This window comes from Astatotilapia calliptera, chromosome 14 (assembly GCF_964374335.1).
Source record: "Astatotilapia calliptera chromosome 14, fAstCal68.1, whole genome shotgun sequence".
Taxonomy (NCBI): Eukaryota; Metazoa; Chordata; class Actinopteri; order Cichliformes; family Cichlidae; genus Astatotilapia; species Astatotilapia calliptera.
The window spans coordinates 24426529-24449865 of NC_137435.1; the positions used below are offsets into that span (position 1 = coordinate 24426529).

Here is a 23337-nt window from a genome sequence, read left to right on the forward strand (position 1 = left end):
ATAAAGTTACACAATTACACAGTGAATTCACGTTTATTATTATATTTGCAAGATACCACAGTTTTTGTCTTGGTCATTAAAATGTTCCGTGGCACAAAAAAGGTTGGGGACCGCTGCAGTAGATGAGATCAGAAGCATCTGTTGTTGAGTAATTGACTGATTGATTGTAATGGAAGCCAGATTTCCAGCTTTCTTGTAGGACATCAAATACTTATTTCACTCAATGACATGAAAATTAATGCCTAACTTTTATGTAATGGTGTTTTTCTTCTGACTGGTTGGTTGATGTTCTGTCTCCATTAAAATGAAAAACCATAAAAATTTGAAAAATTAGAAATTCAGCAGGAGATCAAATAATTATATCCCCCACTTTCCCTGAAGTTATTTTAAATTCCCTAAATTGGATGTTTAGCAGCTGATATCAGGACATATTAAGTCCCTTAGGCCTTGAAATTTGAGTCCAAGTGCTCACAAGTAACCACAGTGAAATAGCTGAGAGTGAGTTTCTTGGCCGTCTTGAGACCAAGATCTGCTTTGTTACTCGTGAAAAGGTCATCTTGCCCATCTACAGAAACCACAACACATAAAAGGTTGCATTTAGTTCAACCATCCAGAGGATCATATTATAAATATTCTTCTCATTTACTCTTCTCTACCTTTACTGATAGGCCAAGCAAAAGAAGTGGAAGAAACTGATATGGAAACCTCAAAGGTAGGATGTATCTCAAAAGACACACACAGCAGTGATATTGTGTGGCAGTTTGGGTGTGAGTCATGTCTTTAAGGACAAACAGTACTTTCTAGCACATCATGCAGTCCTTCATTCTCTAAATGTACTTGCCTATAATATCATGTTTTTAATAATAAAAAAAAAATACTTTCTTAACATAAAGACCTGCAAGTTATTACCTCTGAAAATGCCATGCTCAGGTCCACCAAGAGAGGGCACTGTTTTGACATGTCTTAAATCCCAAGATGCATTTCTGCCTTCCATCAGCCTCTTATGGTCCTCAGATTTCACAGTGAGGAAGATCCAGGAGCAAAACTGCTGTTGCATCATTTAACGATCATCCTGATCCTGATCATCATTTCAGGAGCGCAACCCAGTTATGTGAAACTGTGCTTGTTCTTGCATCCAGAATCTAACTACCCAAAAGCCTCGCTGAAAGGACATGGCTGTAGGCAAACTGGAAAGATTAAAAAAGAAGTTACACGCCACTGATTATGCAATATCAGTTTATTAGTGAAGCGAGGTTTTACTCAGCCTGTCTATAATTGCGCAGTATCTTCTATCTTATTTCCTAGTGTTTTGGGAGTCACTCACTCAGGACTAAATGTCAGAATATCTTTGTTCCAGTTCTGCTTCTTGATTAACTTTCTCTCGAGAGTCCTTTCCTGGCACCGCCGTATCCCATTCTTATCCAGTTTATAATAAAATTTCACAAGTGCTTAAAGCATGTACCGTACATCAGAATCAATTCCCTGCACATGATTATTACCAGCAGGAGATTATGTTGTGAATAATACCGTACGTTTCTAACGACCAAGCTGATTTTTATGAACATATACATATATTGTACATATATTTATTAGTTTCAGGTTGGCCATTCTTGTATTTTGCTCGTTTGTGTTGTTGTGTTTGCACATCTCTGTTGCTTGTGGGGCTCGCACACAAGAATTTCACTCGCATGTGCTGTGCCAGTGTGCCTGCACATGTGATGTGACAATAAAAAGTGATTTGATTTGATTTGATTTGAAAGTTAGTTGGAGCATTTGCGAAGAAATTCCTCATAACACTAAGTCATTAGAGGACTCTGTCCCTCTCCCTTGAATTTGACTGTATTGATGTAATCCACTGTTTCCAGTTTTCACCCACAAAATAGGCTTGTTGCGTAAATAAAAGAAAGATGAAAAAAGAATTGAGAGGAGTGCATCAATGCAAAATTGAGACCTTGTTGTTGCTTTGTCACCATGAGTGACACAGATCAGTTGTGTGGCTCAAAATAGCTCAAACGTAGTTGTTGAATGCCTTATTGACGACAGTGGCATAGCAACGAGTAGTACGCAGTGTGTATGTGTGTGTGTGTGCTCAGGTGGGCCTTAGCATTTTGTTTCACGGACTACATCTGCGTGTTTATGTGAAGAAAGCACCCAAGGTCCACATGTGGCCCTGAAGCAGCAGTTTGGGCTGCTTCTGATGGTAGCAGGGTCGTCTCTGGCAACAGCCCTGACTGACTAGAAGTGAGGGTTGTCGGGGAGGGGTCAGTCAATATCTCTTCACCCAATACCTTATCTCGCCACTGCTCTATAGCCAGAGTCCTTTCATATAAAAATAGCATCCCTCACTCAGCCTTCAAGCTTTTGCTTCAGAGCGGACGAGTGTTTGCACGTCATTGGCACCTAAATACCACTGATAAACGCGCTAATGTAGACCGAACGCCATCATAGGGTGGACACTAGACTTCAAGTTAAGTTAAACCCAAGCAAGGACATGAGCAAGAGCATAAAGACACAGATGGGTTATTCTTTCACTCATTGGGGGCTATGAGTGTTTCCAATGTTGAATGAGCTCTCTGACAAAACCTCATCTGATTGTGCTGGCGTCCACACCACGGCATTTCTCACTTCTTAAAGACAAGGTCATCTGGACCTTTTTCATACACAGACACAAAGAAAGATGTTGGTGACAGTGAGAAGGTTTTTGATATTCATACCAAAACAAATCAAGTACTGATAATAAAAAAAGGAACAGAGCTACTTTAATCTTGGGTATATATAATGAAATATTACTTTCCAGTAAATGGAAACCACGGCTTCCCCAGACGACTCTTTGACATTTCTGTCCTTAGACAAAAGTGTCAGCAATGCAGTGTTACAGCAGCAGCTAAAACCTATACCGTACACTACTGGATGTGGACTAGATCTGGAGAGATCAGCGAAACCCGATCTGTGTCATGACATCATTTTTCTGAATGGCGCATCTGTGTATTTGAGGAGCTCAGGGTCATGGAAGTGATGAGTCACTGATGTGGTGCATTAGAGAGTAGACGTTACACTTTTCTGTTTTTTTTTCTGCTGGTAACTAAATGACATCATGATTAGTGAATTCAATTGTTTGAACCTCAAGGAGTCACGATTCGTGAAGTCAAGTGTTTCAGACCTCTCACGCAATTTATTCCTTCAAAGGTCAATGCACTTCATTAAAAGCCTCTTAAAAGTTGCCAGGTAGCTGCATTTCAGCCAAAAGAGGTGTATTTTAACATCATGTGTTAGCAAAAGTTTCCAAGCTAAAATGCTTTTTCTGCTCCATCCATTAGTCAGCTGTACCATGGATGGATGGATGGATGGATGGATGGATGGATGGATGGATAATCCCTAAAAAGAAAAATTTAGGTTGGAGGCACTTCTCCGTTCTAAACACATATAGAGATCCATAAGAGATATAAGATTTTTTTTTTTTTTTATAAACTACACAAGAAAAAAGAAAGTGTAAGTCAGGGGGTTTTCAAAAAGATTGAATATCAGTATCACGTTCCACAATTTTATGAGTGAGGCTGCCAATAAATGAAGCAGCATTGAGGTTTATCATAAGCATCTTCTTAAAGTACTCAGGATGGGAGACGAGCAGAGCTTACACAGTGGCTGCTAAAATCATTTTAAGCATCATTAGCAGCTTACAGCGGGAAGGAGATTGAAGACCAAGCACAGTAGTTTAGTTAGTAGTAAATATATTACATAAATATATTACAAGGTGTCAGTTTGCAATTTGAAGATGTTTGAAACACACTCAGTAATGACCTGAGGAAATATATAATTTCTACTGATGGGAATGACTGAGTGACACCATCAGATGTCCTCCATTCACACTGTTAGTGGGAGTGGAGCTGCCATCGATCAATTTTATGAAAAGTTAATCAAGAAGTACAATGGGCCCAGATCGGTGCACAAATCACGCTTAAAGGTTTTTCGCACACAAATCAATGATTTATCAATATTTTTTTCAGACCAAAATTTGTTCATATTTTCCCCAAAAAATGTCCCTCTGACCAGTGAAGGCCTGGCAGGCTTAAGACATGCAAAGTATTAAGTGTTCAACAGGAATTCTGCTACTAGTATTTTCTTGTTATTGTTATTGTTGTTGCCTTTTGGTCATTTTTTCAATGCTGCCTAAAAGACCATAAACCACAAAGTGCTTAGAATTGCAACTAAATAAAGCAAAAAAAAAAAAAGACACTGAATATCAGAAAACCAAACACTAAAAGGAAACGTGTAGACTTTTATCTTTTCATTTAAATCTATTCCAGTATTCCTTATCTGATCTCACCCTATGTTAAATTGTCTATTGTCTAATAGTCTAATTTTTTGGCACTATCCCAGGGAAGCTGGAGAAACTGGATTTTCCTTTTCCCCTATTGCAGGGAGTTTCTCATCTCCAACTGACAGATCACGCACTCTTTTGTCCTCCACCTGTTTTCTTTTTTTACTTGTAGTCTGTTAGTCTCTTCTTACCTTTCTTTTTCTCTTTTTTTTTTTACTACCACAGTATCTGTTTAATTTTAAAACATACTTAGATCCTCTGTTATTTTAGTCTGAGCCATGCTTTTTCATTTGTTTGTTTTATTTGTTTTGTTTTGTTTTTACTCTCATTACTCCCATGGAACCACTTTTGTAACCTTTGTCTTCTCTGACTTCCTCTTTGGACACAATAGTTTTAGTTCTGCTAGTCTGCTTCACATATATGTAGCTGGCACAACACTGTTGGTTCAGAATGAATCTGATGTACTAACAAGTGCACAGTGATAAGGACAAAATAGGCTGGTGTGCACGTGTAAGAAACCTGACGGTAATTTTGCGTGCACACTTTTTTGTGCAGGGTAGGAATGTTTCCATGCACATGTTTGTAAATGAAGGCCAATATCTCAAAACCACGATTAAGCTTTACTGAAGCTAAAAAATTGGACTAGTCTACCCATATTGTTTAAAAGCTGTTACCTTACAAACTAGGCTATTTCCATGTGTTTGGGGCTATTTATCAAATATTCAAACTGGTGTTATTTTTCACTATGTTTTGCTGAAGAACAGTGAAATGATTTGAAATGAAATTATGGATAAAATCCAGATTTAGATCATAAAAGAAAAAGAACTACAACTCTACCAGACTCCAGCTACCATGTTACTGTTTATAATGTGTTGTCTACTTACTAATCCTCAAGCCTACACCCACGTTGTTGTTTAGGTTTTTAATCCCAAAATCCCGTTCTCCTCCTTTTCTCTTCTTTGTTTAGTAATTATGGATGTGTGCGTTGCAGGTTTGTTTTAAAAGAAACATCGACCCATTTCCATCTTGCTTGTTTCAGCAGAAACAGGAAGTGGAAGGCTGTTTTTTTTTTGGGGGGGGGGGGGGGTTTAAAGAGTGCTTTAATGTCAGCACGTGCAGTACTTTGTTCTTTTATTCATGGCACACGTGCCAAGCAGGCAGAAGGCCATCTGTACTTTACTTTATCACTTTGTGGGTCAACCTGATATTGAACGTGACTGTCCCTTTGCAGTGTTGCTTGATTCTTGCCATTAAACATAAACATATTTTACCATTGGATCAGTCTGGTTTTCCTTACACTACTTTTATTTTTATGTCAGTGTTGGCCGTCTGCATATTGTCTCTTTTGTCCTCCTCGGTGCGATGCCTGCTGCTTGTGTGTTTTCAACAGAATATTAAATTTCACTAAGCCACCCTGAGCTGATGTTTGTTGTGTGCTGTTGTCCGATGTTTGCATCTGTTCAGACTTATTCTTACTGTGAGACGTTGGCTGTGTCCCCGGCTTATCTGTTGCTTCTGTTAGTCGTGCACGTCAGCTTGCATCGCTGTGTCATCATCTCATCTCAACATCGCTCATATGACTTAAGGGTTTTATTCATTCCTCTTCACATTATAATCATGAACGTTTAGTAACGTTTGAGTTCACATACTGACGTTTTTTAATCTCTATTTTTCACTAATTTGGTTTTCATCTTATTCCAAATGTAATGTTTGTATCTGTTTGTCTTTTTTCTTCTTCCTTCAAACAGCAAACTACAAAGAAATGCTATTGTTGATGTGTACCCACGTGCATATACGATGTACGCCTGTGTTTGCGGGCTGTAAAAGTGTGCTCTCTCTCCCCACGCTGTGACCTTGGGAACTCAGATTATCCAACATGGTCAGTTAATCGATAAACAAAACTGTCAGCTGGTCACGTGACCACCAATTCCCCCTCTGTGGTCACAGAGTAAAGATGAACGTGGGAGGGTCATCCATATTGACAGAAACCAGTGCGAGAGTAATCCATTCTCAGCTTCAGAGTAAGAAATGCCCTGCGGGCAGAATGAGTGAGTCACACTCACCACACCATCCAATCCCACAAGGCAGTGTAGAGGGATTAATGCAGATTATCTGCCAATGCTATTCTTAGATATAAATGAAAAATCTCTGGATCAGATTATGGTTCAAGGAATACTAAAAACGAAGCTGAGAAATCACATGACCAGTGTTTTGCAGACTTACAAGGACCTACTATCCGTAACGCCTATTCAATAAAATACTGTATTAGTGTAAATAAACATAAAATTTTATGTCTTTGGGTGAAAAAAGGAAATGTTGAACACATTATTTATTTAACATTTAAAGTTTATTTTAGAGTTTATCCTGACAATAAGTCATTTTTCCTGATCCCATATTGAATACTTTTATAATAACACTTTATCTGAACATAACAAATATTTTTCTGCAGAAGACTCAGCTACTCAGTGACCAGCAGGTGGCGTCGGTGAGACTCAAACAGTCAGTGACTGTTTGAGTCTTCACCAGAGGAGCTGTCCTTTCAGCACCCCGTGTCTCCTGTGTCTGAGCTCAAGCCCTGTCAAGATTCAAACTACAGATACACACGAAGAAACCTGTGATGTAGAAAAATCAATGAAGTTTACAAAGGCAGCAGAACTAGTAAAATGTCACAGAGACCCATCTGGTGATAGTGACAGAAATGAACAATGCATGCTCCGTGTTGCAGTTGCTTTACAATAGCTGGGTTCTGCTTTCATTAAAGACTGAAAGCCTTGGCAGGTGACATCTCACTCCCTAATCTGTGAAAGACTCCCTGGAATTTTCCAGAAATCATGACCGCCACTAATCTTACATGGAACATATTCACATCATAATTTTTTTCATTATTTTTATTCTTTTATTTATTTAGTTCCCTGGGTTTTTTTTAGCAGTCTAAAAAAAGGTGTGCACCATATGGCCACTGTGTGAGATGAGTCTTTTTATTTGAATGAAGTTCAAGCTCTCACAGCTTTATCCTGGGAGAGCGATTAGAGTGCTCTCACCTCACTTCCTTCCCTCTTTTCCTTTCCTCACTTTTTGCCCCTTTCTCCACAGTCCTATTGCATTCACATTAGCTGCAAATGCTGGCTAACAGTAGAGAAAGAGGCTGTCCATCTGTCTGCTCTTGCCCACTCCTGGTGAAGCGATGAAAGTTGCACTCACTGAGCGTTGTCACCGTGAGAGTTTTTCATGATAAAAGTAATCACAGTGGGGTCTGGGGGCCTTTTGAGAGTGAGCAGCTGCTGTCTATTCCCTCTTATAGTCATGGAGCACAATTTGCAATCCTCTGAGATAAGACATGCTCAAATGTGCAAAGATGAATTTATGCTACTGACATATTATAGACATTAGAAATTATTTGGCAGACTTCTGTAAAATAATGTATAGCAGCTCAGTATCATTCACAAAACCGCAAAAAAATATAGATTTTCAAAAATCTTGCATGCTTACATTATTCAGCACTTCTTAATGTGTGCATTAGCAACCACATACACTCACAGTAATCCACCAGTTAGCAATCTCCATCCAGAGACGGTGTATGGGTGCATGATGTAGACACAGATACCTGCTAAGTAACGTGTTAAATATTAGAAGCGGTGAAGGTTAACTGATTTAACACAATATGCGTTCCCAAATACTCGATATAGAGATACAAGTTCTAGACTCACATCTGAGTAGATTATGATGTTGTTCCCTCTCTCCTACATATAACTTCTGATTTGTTACAGTTCAGAGCATGATTGCATTGCCATAAATAGATGAGTTGTTATACTCCGCTGCCACGGCTCATACTTTAATCAGAAATCTCGGTGGCGTTAATGCAGCATTATAGCAACACAGGAGTTTTCTATGTGTGTAGCGAGGTGTTGGCTTAGAACTGTCTTTAACTTTGGCCTACTGGCTGTGACTGGAGCATATTAATGTTATTCACAGACTGAAGTACTCAATTTTATCTGTATTATCTGCGTGCTATCATTTTATTTATTGGTCAGGCATGTGCTCACTCACGTGGCAACATCTACATTTTAGAAATCAAAGTGAGTGATTGAAGGTCAGTGGCTCAGGCTGAGTTCAATAATAACTTATTATAACGAAACTGTGCTTTAATAAAACTGCTTACACAGTTTAACCATAGGTTGTGATAATAAAACAAATGTATTCAAACAACAGAAAAAGACATCTCTCCAAAACAAACACGTTTCAGTAAAATAAGAGGTCTACATTCGAATCAGAATCAGAATACTTTATTAATAATTGAGGAAATTATTAGAATTGTTATTCTAGATCTTTAGAGCATGTGTGTGTTGCATCTGTTATGGTATTAGTCACCCCTAATGAGGTGTAATTCGTGTGCAGTGCTTTAAGAAGATTAAACAGGAAGAATGGGCTGCACCTTCACCCAGCGTCGGTGCTAAAGTCAGTCATAGTTTTTGATGACAGCTTCTGTTAAAGTGAATGATCAGCTGCTCTCTGAACCCTGTGGCCTCAAGTGATCCAGGGAAGAGATAAGCGGCTACTTCTGTGTTCAGTGGACCGCAAACTTGAAAGCACGAAATACTCAGCCATTCGTTTATGTGTCCTTTTTTTGTATTAGTGGCCTTTGCTATATTTTACAGCCATTCAATGGTTGCGAGGCACAGACTGTAGTTCAAAGATGAGCGAGACAGATTTGTCACTCCACATTTCTGGATATTTTCTTCAGAAAGTTGAGTTATCATTTATAGATCGTCAACCTGCTGCTCACTGATATAGTTTAAGATTAAAATGACTGACCTCACTGAGCTCAGTGTTATGATGTTCATGCGCTAAGCCTAACGGGGCGGAAATAATAACATATGATTCTGAAGGGGACCAATCGCCCTTTTTCTCAAATATCCTCAAAATGTCCCCACCGTTTGTTGGTAATTTAATTAAAAGCTTTTGATTTTACTACTACCACGCACCAGTGCCTGAAAAATAATGAGCAAATGGAATCATAATCATAATCCCATAACTAAAATATACTCTAGTTTTTTGAGTGGTTTGTTGCTTTAGCTTAGCAGAAGCTGCTGCTAAAAAAGCCACGTGTAGGTATAATAAATGTCAAACACTGCACTTCTCTCAAAAATAAAACTACAAATCTTTTGGAAAACTAGAATAACAGCATAATACACTCACTGGCTAGGTTGGATAGCTCCCATTATTTGTTGACTGGGCAGTTATTGCTGACAGGCTTATGAACCCAGCACCCAGAACTATCCCCCCACCAAATAGGGCAGTTTGATTTAAAGTCAAGTTACTGCAGTTATAAAACACTTACTAGCCAACTAAGCAAACTGAGTTACCATGAAGGCCATTGGATTCATCATGTGTGCAGGCCACATAGCTATAAACACAAGTACCCCACTACACTCAATGCATTAAGAGATTAACAGGGTTAGCCGCTGACACAAATCAGGGGTGGAGACGAGTACGAGAGGAAAGAATTGCAGCAGGTTCCCTCAAATAATGCTGTTCTTGTATAGTCGGAGTTGAGCACAGGGGTAAATGCAAAGAGGATGTTATAGCAGGAGCCTACCACCCTGCTCTAGCCCTCTCTGCTGGGCTAGTTATGCTTATCTTGGAGAGAAATAGAGAAAGAGAGCCATCTAGGGAAAAGGACAGAGAGAACAGGAGGGAGGGGGAGGGAGGGTAGAGATCCTGCGCCTGCTCATAGTGAGCACAGCAAGTGCAGCTTTCATCCGCAGCGGAGGCTGAGGCAGAGAGAGTTAGAGTGAGTGAACAGAAGCTTGAAGCGACAGTGTGCGAGCCTGATTGAAAGCCGACCAGGCTTTAAAGAAAGGAGCAGCAACTAGCCATGTTGGCTTTTATTTGCAATCACTAGCCCTCGTGCTTCTGCTGCATGCTGCAGCTTGCTTTGCGAATGTTGCAGTGCAGGTCACCTCCTTCTCTTTTGGGAAAAATGAGGAACCCCAGGGAGGTGTGAATTTCTGGCACAAGTGCTCAGCACTGCGGCATCTTGATCCGAGCGAAGGAATGTAGCAGAGAGGTTGGAGAAAGCCGAGAGGATCATCCATCCAGACTTCGGTTTCCCGACCATCCGTCAGCCTGTGCGTGTCTCTCTTCCCTTCTTCTCCCTGTGCATCTCTCCTGGTCTGTGTATGGGAGGTGAGGCACTGGCAGGCTGTCAGTCAGCATGCGGCGGTGTGAACGGGCAGCCCAGTGCCCACAACACGCTATGGATATCAGACACTCCTCGCTGTACTAATGAAAGGCTTCAAGCTCGCCTGGTAAGAAAAGACAAGGAGATGTGGCACTCCGAATGTGTGTGTTTGAAATGTTACCGTTATTTCCTCCCCCAAATAGCCGTGAGGCTGTCATGAATGCAAAGCACAACCCAGTCCAGCATCTAGATGTCTGGGCTATTTTCTGGTATTTTGTCCTCTGTGGCTTTAATAACATATGTCATCCTAAGATGACATTCTCTTTAATGAGGCTTGATGGATGTTTATTTAGCTGTGCTTATTAAATCGAGCACATATCCGTCTGTCTAACACCTGTGTATTTCTACACCCTTATGTAAATCGCTAGAAACTGGCATGTAATGAGGGCTAGATCAGGACCAGTAAGCTGTGACCAGAGCGTGTGCATCCGGTGGGGCCAGTGTGGTGTAGCGTGTTTTTCCCGCTGTGACTATAGCGACCCTGCTCTTCTCCCCTCTGGCTGGCTCAGTGTGAAAGGAGCAGCTGAGGAGAGACACTCACGTGGCTGCCTGGAAAAGAGCATGCACATGCTCCCTCGGTCTCTCCGCGGCTTTCGCTCTCGCCTTCCCCCCTGCCTGTTTTCCTGCTCCTTCCTTATCACACATAGACACACAGATTCAGCACCAGCAAGTGATTCTACTCTCACTTTCTTTTCTAGCCTGTCTTGCTGCACTGTGCGCTCCCCGTGCACTCTTCTATCGTCCATCTTTTTATCCTCTCCTCCGCCTGTGTTTGTTTATGCTCCTCCTCCTCCTCTTGCTTGATATTTTTAGAGACGAATTACGGCACACTGCAGGAAGAAAAAAAACTGGAGGGGGAGCAGTTTCGGCAACGTGCGTCCCACTTCCTTCCTTCCTTCCTTCCTTCTCACTTTCATGAGGACTTCTTCTCTTTCCTGCAGGACGTCTTCTTCTTTTTTCCTAATGTCTCTCTTTCATTATCTCTGTTTTCTTGCGTCTCTTCTCTTTTTCATCTCTTTTCTGCTCTTTTCTGCACATGCTATTGATGTCTTTATGATCTGTTGCCTGTTTCACATTTATCACTGAGATGATTGAGCACTAAACCCACTACTGTCAGTATTTATGACACTATTCTCCATCCTTCAAGGAGCAATCTGCTTTGTAGGCAAAACAGTGCGACCTGCAGGTCATTCCATACCACTATCACTTCATTTTGTTATTAAGGTTATAAATCAGGAGCTGACACTGGACATGCAGTTCTTATTAATATCAGTGGGATGAGGACATATCTGCACTCATCAATGTATTAAAGAAATCCAGTGTGGGGTTTGTTGATTACTTACTAATCAGAAGACATGGAATAGGGAAGAAGAAGAGAGACAGGATATGTGCGCACATGTTTGTGTGTGTGTGAGAAAGGGAAGGGGGAAGGAGGGAGATTGCTCAGGATTTGACGGTGTCCGCAGTGTATGGATGTTTGCTCTTGGTATGACATTTGGCCTGACTTAAATCTGCTCACAAACACACACACACACACATTTACTCGCACGCAGATGTGCACATACAGCCAACAGCAGCTGTAGCAACAAGGCACTGACAGCAAGCTAGAGCTGGAGCTTACTCACTGCACGTGGCACGAGCCAGTTGTTGCTGCAGGATAGGTGGACAGACTGTGAGTGTGCAGACTCACATACAGAAACGTGTGTGTTTTGCTTCGCCCCAAACATGTCTAGTTAGTTGTTTAGCTCCTCTGTCTATGATGACATTACTGATCGTAGATGGCGAATGCATGTCCTTCCCCTGCTTCGCGTCATGCTAAGGCAGCAAGTGGCATTGAGGAGTCGTTCCATCCACGACTTGGATTTGTATTCCCCTCTGCGGCTGTGGAACAGAGCTCTGTCACTACCTCAGCTATCTGCATGTATGTGCTGTGTCCGTATACACTGCTGTCATACACAGAGTCAAAACAGCAGGGATATTTAGATACTCACACCTAGCAAAGCATTTGCATAGATGCTTTAGATCCTCATGTGCATACATAGAATCCAAAGCTTCGGGCAGTTAATATCCAGTGCTGAGCTCTCTGGGCTATTTTAGGCTGACTTGAAAATTGTAGCTCCCAGGCCTCTGTACAGAGAACGTTTAATTTAGCACAGTATATGCATGGTGTTAGAGAGAGAGAAGGAAAAGACTGTGCCTCTGTGTGAACTGCTGATTGTCCAGCTGGTCCTCCAGAGCCATTAGAGGTGTCAGATGTGATCAACCCCCTGCATTGAAAACAAAAGCATGAAATGTCAAGAGACAAGATTTTGTAAGGAATAGGTGCAGCATCTTGGACCCAGCTGCAGAGTCAGAAATAGACCACTGCACCAGCAGGCAAGGCCACAGTGGACTCCCAGGTTTACTACAGGGGGCTCCGCAGTGTAGAGAAACTGCAGAAGGCTTTCCCGTCCAGCCTCAGCTGATTATCTCCCTTTCTCTCTTTTGTCCCCCCATCCCCCTGTTTACTTATTTTATTAGTGCATCCTTGCCACAAGCCATTTGTCATCACCGATTATACTCTGTACTGTTCCACAGGCTGCATCCGATGCAGCAAGCTTTTTTTGTGTCTGCAGTGTGAGCGGATATGATTGACGAAGCCAGAATTATTGATTCACAAAGTCAATGAAAAACACAGAGATGGTTACATAACAGCACTTAGGGATATAGGAATAATGCATACATTAGCAGTTCAGGGTTCAGGTTACCTAAGTAGGAAGGCTAGGAAGTTTGGTTATATGTGAATAAATAAGGAATAACATTTTAAAAGACTTTTTTATATATTTATTTCTATATATTTTTATATATATTTCTGCAATCTTAACGGCCCCACAGTCAGTAGACTATGAATATTTCAGGAACCAGAAAACTGGTTCATATACACATATATAGCATATACTTTCCTCTTTCGCCATCAGCCTAAAAACAGTACCTTTACATATGCATCTCTCACAAAGCCCCTCTAAACAAAGAGACTATATATTTTATTAGACTGGGTCATGAAAGTCTTCAGGGCACACACAGTGGTAGCTATAGATGCATAATCCGCAGTAATGTGGAGATGATGCATATTTGTGTCTCTGACATGGGCAGAACCGTGTAACCATGAAGGACTTGAAAAATTTGGCATATATTAGAGAGATGAAATATCCAGATTGACCAGTGAAGTAAAGTTAACATTGATACAATGGAGATGCTGTATTTTACAGCATTACCTCAGTCAGGTGGAGTAGTTATTAATGTATGCGTCCATATGCACCAGGTTAAATTCAAACAGGTTTTAGGGAACTAGTGTAAAAAAGCTTTTGTTTAATACTAACTGTCAGTAAATAAGAACTTGTGTTTCACTTAAAACCCAGAAAAGGATGAAAATGTACACACAGAAGACGTTTGTCTAACAAATCAAGTTCTAACAGTATGAATTAACCTTTTATTTTTTTCAATGTAAAGATCACATTCGAGATCATATGATTACTGGGTGTTGGAAACTGTTGCTTGAAGAACTGGTATTCATTGATTATCATCTTTGTTTCTGTAAAACGAATCAATTGCTCGTATCGGCTTAACTTTAGGATAGAAGTGCAGCATAACAGCATGAGAACACCAGGGTGTTCCTGTGTTTCTCATCAAAATATTTAATTACATATTTCAAACATTAGTAGTAACACTACTTACTTATTTGACTTTCAAACTTCAAAAATACTTCACTTTGTTTCCCTCGCCCTACCTCCTGCCCAGAGCTTTGTCACCCAGCCTGCTTCCGCCTGTGTATCCCTTGCAGATGGCAGCGGCTGTGCCACGTCCCACTGGGACAAAGTGTCCTACAGGGGCCTAATCCGGTTGCCACTTTCCCGTCCCTTCCTGTCCCTCTCTGACACCTTGAGTTCTCAAATTACCTCATCAAGCTGTGGTTTGGAATTTAATTCGGCATGTTTAATTATATCAGCGTTTAAAACAGCTCCCTGTACCCAGAGGTGACAGCTTCAATAAGAACCCAAAAATTGTTACAGGCCTTCCTATGTTAGGTTGTCTCACAGAGAGGATAATTAAGCATTTTAATTAAGCCTGGGACTAAAGTCATGCTTGTGGGAATAGATTGAAATAGTTTTAGGAAAGGTAACCTATATAATGCCCCGCATGTTGTTGTTTTTTTTTACTGTGTGGACACACTGTACATTGATGCAGAAAGTGTTATGTCAGTCTTTCAGTCTCCTTTATTTGGTAAAAAAAAAAACCAAAAAAACAAATGGAAACACCGATCATCAGCTTGAACTCTTGGGATGTTTTTGATTGCTAATAGCGTGTTTAAATACTGCATCAGCACCCCCCACCCCCCCTTTCTGACTCACGAACACACCACCCTCCAGCTCTCTACTTCTCCCTCGACTTGGGAACGTTTCAAGTAGCGGTGCACATGAATGGCTTGACAGGCTGCCATGGTAGCTGCACGGCCGACACAGTCAGGCTGACAGACATTTCCGTCCCAGCGAGGCATCGTCACATTGGTGTCGTCATGACAACTCTGTAAACAGCACGCCTTCCTCTCAAAAATCATAGGAGCCTCTAACGTTTGTGGTGTGTTTTGCGTACATCATCAGCAAAATGAACTGTATGAAATCAAATGAATTGTTTTTTAAACCTGTCAATCATCATTACGTAGCTGCAAAGGAGCAGCTACGTAAACACCACACACTACCATGTCTGTGAGTGTGTGGTCAATTTGACCATCTGTGTATCCCCCGGGTTCAACAACAATGAGAACAGAGGTTCTCTAAGTAGGTCACTTGTTGGTGTGAGTCTGGGCGGGCTTATCACGGCACACAGTAGTCCAGCTCAGTGGACCAGCTCCCTTTGTTCCACAGCACAGCTCCGCTGAGCGCTCCCACAGAGGCAGCCAGCAATGCTGCAGCCCCAGGGTCAAGTCTTTCCAGCAGCACAGCTAAAGGTTCAGTTTGCTTCTTTTTACAGACACAGAGGTGATTACTGACTGCGATAGCCTGCATGTGTAAATGGCTGTGAATGTGAATTCATTACCTTAAAATGACTTTTCCTGGCATGTGTGGCATGTGACAGGTTTCTGCTGTTGCAAGCTTATTATAGTCTCACAACAATGTGCAGTTAGAAGTAAATCATAGTAATAATTAATAAAGTAGTAAATATAAACAAACATTTTAGGTTTCACATAGAACAGGTTCACCCATAATAATTAGAAACCAGTTGTACCTCATTAGGGTTTCATTCCAGTCCTATAGCCAAAACCTTGCATCTGTTTGACTTACATGAAGGTGTAAATATGTCTAATTCGATAAGTTATAGATAACAACAGAATTTTAATGGCTCACAAAGCTGGCATGTGAATGATTGTGTGATTTTGTGTTCAGATATTTTTCCATTTTCAGTTTATTTAAAATAATGTAATCAGGTAATTATTGTCCGCACTGTTGCCTCACACCAAGAAGGTCCTGAATTCGATTCCGACACCTGGCTGCGTGGCCGGCTTCCTCCCACAGTTAGTGGGGTTAGGTTAATTGGTACATGGTTCGCTAATCCCAAACCCACCAGCGTAAATACAGTTATACTGTATGCACGTTTAAAAAACTAGAAACTGGAAAAGAAAGTCCAGTATTGATAGTATTTAATGCTAAGCAGAGGTAGGAAGCACCAACATTAGTTTAACATTGCTATAAAAACTAAATGCAACAAAAATAACAGAAACAGGCTTTAAAATTTCGAGCAGGTCGTGACGTCTATGAAACCTGTGACTAGTTTGTGAGCTTAGATCCTGGAAGCATCAGACTTGGGTGAAGGGAGGGGACTGAGCCCTTCTACACATGAACACATGAGATAAACAGGAATGCTGCAGCACCCTGTAGCAAAATGGCCGTATGAAAATGGAACTAGTGTGACTATGAGTCATCACTGTGATCAGTTTAATGGGATTTAGGGATGGTTTATTTTGTTATTTACACATCCACTTCTCCTGCTGTGCCATGTGAACTCCATAAGAGGCCAATCTGTTTTTGTAATCTTGTGTTTTTACCGTTATGACTCAAACGCCCATGTATAAAATACCAAATTTGTAAAACTATGCACCTTTATATTCTGTAATTAGAGCTTGAGCATGCATTAATGAAACATCATTAAAGTATAATGTAACTGTCTGCAAAAATAATGTGCTTTCACTGCTTCGGGGGAAAGTACTGTAAGTTCATGTGAAGTTTAAATCAGCGATGCCTTTTATATTCAGGGGCATGTTTGATTATTGCTGCACTCTTTGCTTTAAAATGCAAAACAATCAGAGGTGAGATCAAGTTCAGGAAGCACTCTCCACTACAGCAGGAATGACTAATGACAGGCGTCGCACACGTGTGTTACAATGCAAAGTGAACTGCTTGTATATCTGCATTAAAATGGATAGCAATGATACAGCTTCTTATTTTAATCTTTATTTATTCATTTGACCATGAGACAAAGTGGAAACACAGAATGCTTTAGGAGCTATGGAGTGAAAGTTCCACAGATGAATCGCAGGTTAATCCTAAATATTTGTTGGACACATACAGGGAGCGTCAGCAGCTATGATTTTTTTGAAATATATGAATTTGGGTTACTTCTAGTATTAGAAAAAAAACACCGTGGCTTTGTGCATGTGTGTGGGTGTGAAACATGAAATGTGTTTACCACTGAGAAATGGGTGGCTCATTATGCGATTTCGAAGGAGCTTCCAGTGTAAAGTGACCTGAATGCCGGTGATGTCAGCCCCTCCGATTCATGAAACACATGAATAATTGAGGAAGAAGCAGGCTCAGTGCACCGGCGCTGGGCAGAGATGGAATGCAAAGTGAAAGCCATCTCTTTCCTCATTAGCTCCGTCTCTGTCTCTCACCCGCTCTCGCTCTAGCCTGCCTCGCACATTCTCTTCTATCTATTGTCAGCCTGCAGCCCTGAAATTCTGTGACCCAGCAGCAGCGATCGCAAGAGGAAGAGCCTCGCTTGGATACTAGGAGAGGCAATAAGCAGACAGATGATCCAATGGCTGAGAGAGCAGAGGAAGAAAAAGGGGGAACGGAAAAGTGCAGCTTGCTAAGAGAGAACGGGAGCTTATCAGCCCATATCTGACAAAGGAGAGGCGAGCGCATGATAGAAAGAGAAGAACGAGGTCTGATATCCTGGCTTCGGTGGCTTCTCTCCATCTGTTGGGAACAAAATATGTTTCCTTTAGCTCGCTCTGCTGCGTCTGCTTCCTCCTTCTTTACCTCTCATCCTCCTGGCATGCTCCGGAACTCGTCCACCCTCCTCCCCTTTATCCCTCATCCCTCTTTCCTCTCCCCCCCACCCTTCATCCACCTCCTCTCTCCTTCTTCCTGTTCCTCATCTAAGGCTCCCGCTGCGTGAATGAAGCTGATTGAAAGGGGCTGAGCGCTGCGGAGTGGCTCCCTACATGGCTACAAGCAGGTTAGTTCTGGGAACAACTGCCTGCATACCTGCCTGCATTCAGACAGACTGACACGGAGCCGGCATAATGATGAGTTTCCCTGCTTGGATCAACACGTTCTATTTAGAAGGAAAATCCTAGGAGGATGAGAGCTGCATCTCAGACCACCAATGCGTCTTCTTTGGCAGGTGGTGTTAAGGGCAACGTAAGCTGGTTATTAGGAGATCAGAGCTGGCTGGGGAAGATCAGTGGCTCTAAGCCTGCTGAAGGAAATCACCCAGCCTCCTCCTTCCATTTTTTTTCTCTGTCTCTCTCACTCTCACCTTGTTTTTCTCCAGCTACCTTTTCTTTTGCACGGAGAGAGAAAAGAAGTGCAGTGTGCAGTTTGTGGGATGATCCACTGGGTGAACAGCTCATCACTGGGAGCTGCCTACGAGGACATGGTGGTGTTTGAGTGTGTGACGGTGGCCAGCGAGGGCTGTCGCTGCCTTGAGGGCTGCTGTGAGGAGGTGCTGAGGGGCCGTGTCTTTCATCAGGGGTATGGTGGATTCTGTGATGCATGCGTTAGTGTCACTGTGCATATTCAGGGGGAAAAAGGGATGGGTGGGGTAGAATGGTTTTGGTTATGTAATCTGTGCATTTCACAGGTGCATTTAAATACCAAAGTGGTTTATTTTGTATTGTTTTGTAGATTGTGTGTGCGATGTCACTATTTGTATCATTTTCGGCAAGACAAAGCGAGCTGTGACGTGCCTGGTGTGATTAGTGGGCATACATACTGTGCGTCCACGCGCATGCCCATGTTTACTTCTGCTCCTGTGTGCTCAATGCGCGCATTCCTGGGAGCGCATGTGCAGTGGTTGCTAGCGAGCGTGGTGCTCCTCATGGTCCTTTGGGAGCAAGCAGAGCTGAAGGACCAATGCCAGATGGGTATTTTCCAGGGTCAGCAAAACTGTGAAAACAAGTGGGGCCCATGGAAAGGCCCGGAACTCTGCTCTATTGTGAAGTTGAGCGTTTGGACAGCTTGAGCCGGTTGGATTTAGGGCTTTAGAGCTTATTTAAAGAAAAGACTGTAACAAAGTGGTGCAAACAGCGAGCTTGTTTCTCTTTCTTTTCTTTTCTTTTTTCTTTCACTATGAGCACAAGAACTTGACCTATTGTGAATGGCTGGCACGTCAAGATCCTGTGTGATTAACACCTTGAAGTCAGTTCTCTGGGGGGTTTTTTATGTAACTAGGCAAAACTTTAAAACTGGACAACAAAAATCTTGTTACTCATCTCGTTGTATCATCAAGTCTTAGCTCGACTCAGTCCAAGCTACTGCTCAGAACCAACAAAAGCACAGGAATAAGGCATCCTAGTCTCCATTTACTTCATGTACATTGCATTGAAACATTGCATTGACAACTGCAACTGCAGAAAAGACCTCTTCAGATCTCTTATCTGCTTAATGAAATAAAGAAATAAACCATAGGTGTCCACAAAATACGTTTTGAGTTTTCACTTGCATTTAAAAGAGTCTGAGCATTAAAAAAGTCTGCAATTATTCAACAATTAATGTAACAGTTTATCAGGTCTCTTGAATTAAAGCCGAGCCTCTGCGCTTCCCTTGGATCTCAGTTCATTTCAATTCCATTTGCTGGGATACAGAGGCGAAATCCAAACATTTCCGGGGCCAAGTTGTGTTTGTACCTTCAAGTTTTCTCAGATGCAATGTGAATAATCAATGTTTAAATGACAGCTGTTTGTTTGAAGACACAAACACTTGCTTAATCATGAAATGTACAATGACGGTGCCCAGATGGGTTGTGAGGTATTGTCTGTCACATCACCATCCTGCTGTATTTTCGGCTCAGACGGCTTCTCTGACTGCAGAACTTGAGTATATTTAGCCACACACATTGAATATTTAAGCCATCCTGTCCACTGTTGCTATAGCGATCTTCATTCAAAGTAGAGCTGTGTTTGAGCTTTGTAGTAGGCAATGCTTCAAGTGATATGTTTTTGGGGTTTTTTTTTAAACTGATAAATTTCTTGAAGTTCTCTCTGTGTGTATACTGTATATATGTCACTGAATATAAGTGTACACAGCAGCCTTCAGGCCACTTTATCATTGCCACCCTATGACCCAGTAGGGACTCTTGCCCTATTTTAGCTCCAATACAACCAATAGTGCATATAAGTTTGCAGTGTTTGTCATGTCTGTTACATACGGCATTTTCATATGACGTCATAACTGTAAGAGCCTTGTCTATTAATCTACTGCCGAACTCTGTGTTTGACATTAATCACACTACATACTAGCATCCAGTGATAATGCTGTGACAGGTCCTCGCTTTGTGTCTCAGTGTTGTGTTTCATGAGGGAGTGAAGAACAAAGCAGTTGCGACTGATGCTTTTGTCCACTCTTCTCCAGGCTAGCAAAGGCTGCATGTTCACTCTGTCCACACTTAGCCCGCTGGTTCAAAGAGCAAACTCTTGTGTGAATGACCGATTGGGTTCAGTCATTCATATGCTGATGACGGATTCAGTGTTTCCATTGTTTACTGCCGTGTATCTGGAAGGGAGAGGTGATTCGTGCATTCCTATTACTGAAAACAACAAGTGGGGGTCCCTGTACATGTTTTGCATGCGGGGACATTATAAGAGATGAGCCACGTCTTTTTTTGTTATCTCTTCTATTTGCTAGTTTTGGTTACCCCACCACATCTCTCAAACTTAACATGGATTCACGTGAATTATGCTCTTTAGGCAATCCTTATAGAAGCCATTATCTTTATGTATTGTCTATTTTTGTTTGGTGATGCTACATTGTAGCTACATTGTAGTATCCAAGCATTTGGACTTTTAGTATAATTAACCTTCATAGGACCAGATGGGAACTCCATCCAGTCTTGCAGCACTAGTCCAGACCTGCTAGTGTGAGAGTGAGAGTGACCAGCCTAGGATGTGACATGCAAAATAACACGACATGAACCCAGTACATGCCCATGCTATAGTATTTTTGGCCTATTTGTGCTATTTATTTTTTAATTAATTCAACAGGATGCTTGCATAAGATGTCGCAGGCACATAAATGCTAAAAACGGGTCATTTTTACATATTGCTAGGTGGTTGCCAGGCAACCTGATGGGGTAATACAAATTATTCACAAGGGGTTGTCATAGTGGGTAGTTCCCTATGTTGGATTTGGCAGATTTTTTAATGAAGCCATCAGGTGTCTGATGGTGTATAAATTAAGTTTTGTGGACATAAATAAAATGTCTTTATAATGAAATAAAAGGATGCAGGTGCATCAGTACTGAAAGCAGCTCATATAAGTTGCCCATTGCTAGGTGGTTCCTAGGCAACATGGTGATATCATAATATCTGATATGGAAAAGAACTTAAAGGAGCCTAAGATGCACCCGTGCGCCAGGTTTTATCGCTCAGCTCCTGGCGATGTAGGTGTTGGAGTTGGCGGACAAAGAAACAAACAAATGTGCAGACTGAGATTTTATGTCTTACAGTAAAATGCTCTGTTTGGATGCAAAGACACGAAAACAGTATGTTTTATCTGTATTATTTGCACAAAAATGTGTTTGTCTGCAGTTATGAGATCATTGAGAACACAGACACATGACAGAGTGTGGACTGTCTTGGTGCAGGTTTGGTTTGCCATGAGATTCCAGTTCTGTAGCTATTGTATTTTGATATATATTGTTAATACATCTATTTGATGTACCTGTGCTCTTCTAAGGTTTGGTACAGTGCGCTACTTGCACCTTTTCTGGTTGATATTTGTGTAATTGGTGACAGCTGTTCTGATTATAAGTCACCTGTCCCAGTCAAGGGGCACATGGTGCACAGGATGCTCATCTTAAATTGTATTTTTGTGCATCACTTGGTCTTACACACGTGGTTTCAGTCATGATTTATTTATGCTTTCACATGAATTGTTGAGAAAATACTAGAATAGGGTGAACTAGTTGGGAATTCACCATGTGTCACAGCCTATTACAATAAAACGTATGATGGTAATCTGTCTTAAATTTGTCATGGATCAAATACGATACATTAGTGAGGAACTAGTATATAAAAGGGTCTTGTATTTAATTTTATCTATATTTTTGTTCTGGAATTCAAACACACTGAAGAAGACCCAGCACATAGTACAGTTTTAAGGGCCAAATTTAAGTAAGAGGGTTTGCGTCCAACCCAGTAATAAAAAATAGAAATCTGCCCATCATGTCTTCCCAGAAGTCCCCAAAACACAAATGTTCTATCTGACCAAACATAAAAGACGTTCATTGAACACCTTTGTGCTTCATGTTGGTTTACACGTCCACCAGCAGCACGGAACACAACAGCCGCCCCCACCACTTACGGCCATGTGCCACAGTTTGTGCCATTCTCCATCCTCCTATCATCATGTGCAGTTGCCCACAGGGTTTCCCACAGTGTTTTGTAGCCCAGACAAGAATCTGCTTACATCATAAAAAATGTATAACCTTACAAAACCACCCATTCACCTTTAAAGAAAAGCAGCACAGGTGTCGTTCTGAATAACCAATGTCATAATTTCATTGTCTGTTCTGATTTTAATCTAGTATGTCATCCTTTATTCGGAAATTCAGCAGGTTATGGGTTGGGTGTTGCCTGTGCTAAAATCAAAGTATTTGCTTGATTGTCCCCCAACTTCCAGGTGTGTCGTATATGCACTTAACTACAAATCTTCTGGCTGAGACAGAGATCGTACTGCACGGTGCATATCAGATCAGCAAGCTGCAAACTTTAATAGCATGCATCTTGGCATGTACAACGCCAGAAGTTAATATGAAACGCCAAAAAGCACAAGAGGGAGCGTGAGAGGCAATAAAAATACTCATTAGAAAGCTAAACTGTAGCTCTGCACTAAAATCTCATGTGGTGGTCCTTTACTGTTGGCAGAAATTAATGTATACTTAAAATTCTAAATGTTTAACAATTAATGTCTTTTAAGGACAGCTTTCCCTTAAACGTATTCTTAATGGCGTCACTAAGGAATACACAATGTGCACTATACTTAAAATGATCATCGACTGAAAGAACTGAACTTTAGGTAATCATATGTATTGATGTCAGAGGCGTGCATTATTTATCTTAGTGAGTCAACAGATGTGAAGGCTCTGTGATGTCCTTGTCTTTTAAAATCAAGCAGCCATTGGTACAGCAGCATCTGACAGTCAGACAGAAGCTGTCATCACCGCTCTCTATGATTCAAGGCTCCAAGTCCCAAATGTAACGGTAGATCAGTAATTCATGACCACTAACAGCAGCCATCGA

At 41.3% G+C, this 23337-nt stretch overlaps 1 protein-coding gene across 10 annotated transcripts in view; it reads left to right on the plus strand.

The window, feature by feature from the left end:
• Window positions 1–23337, plus strand: part of gramd1bb (GRAM domain containing 1Bb) — a 73244-nt gene that overhangs the window by 26873 nt on the left and 23034 nt on the right. For 2 of the 10 annotated variants that reach the window (XM_080288415.1, XM_080288417.1), the window contains exon 1: window positions 10055–10626. The exons of 6 other annotated variants lie outside the window; for them this stretch is intronic. In XM_080288415.1, coding sequence (XP_080144541.1) covers window positions 10604–10626 — 23 coding nt within the window. In that variant the 5' untranslated portion in view covers window positions 10055–10603. Of the gene's footprint in view, window positions 1–10054; window positions 10627–17348; window positions 18054–18410; window positions 18572–23337 lie in introns of those variants that run through there. 2 more of the 10 variants (XM_080288416.1, XM_080288414.1) reach the window with 2 other exon arrangements.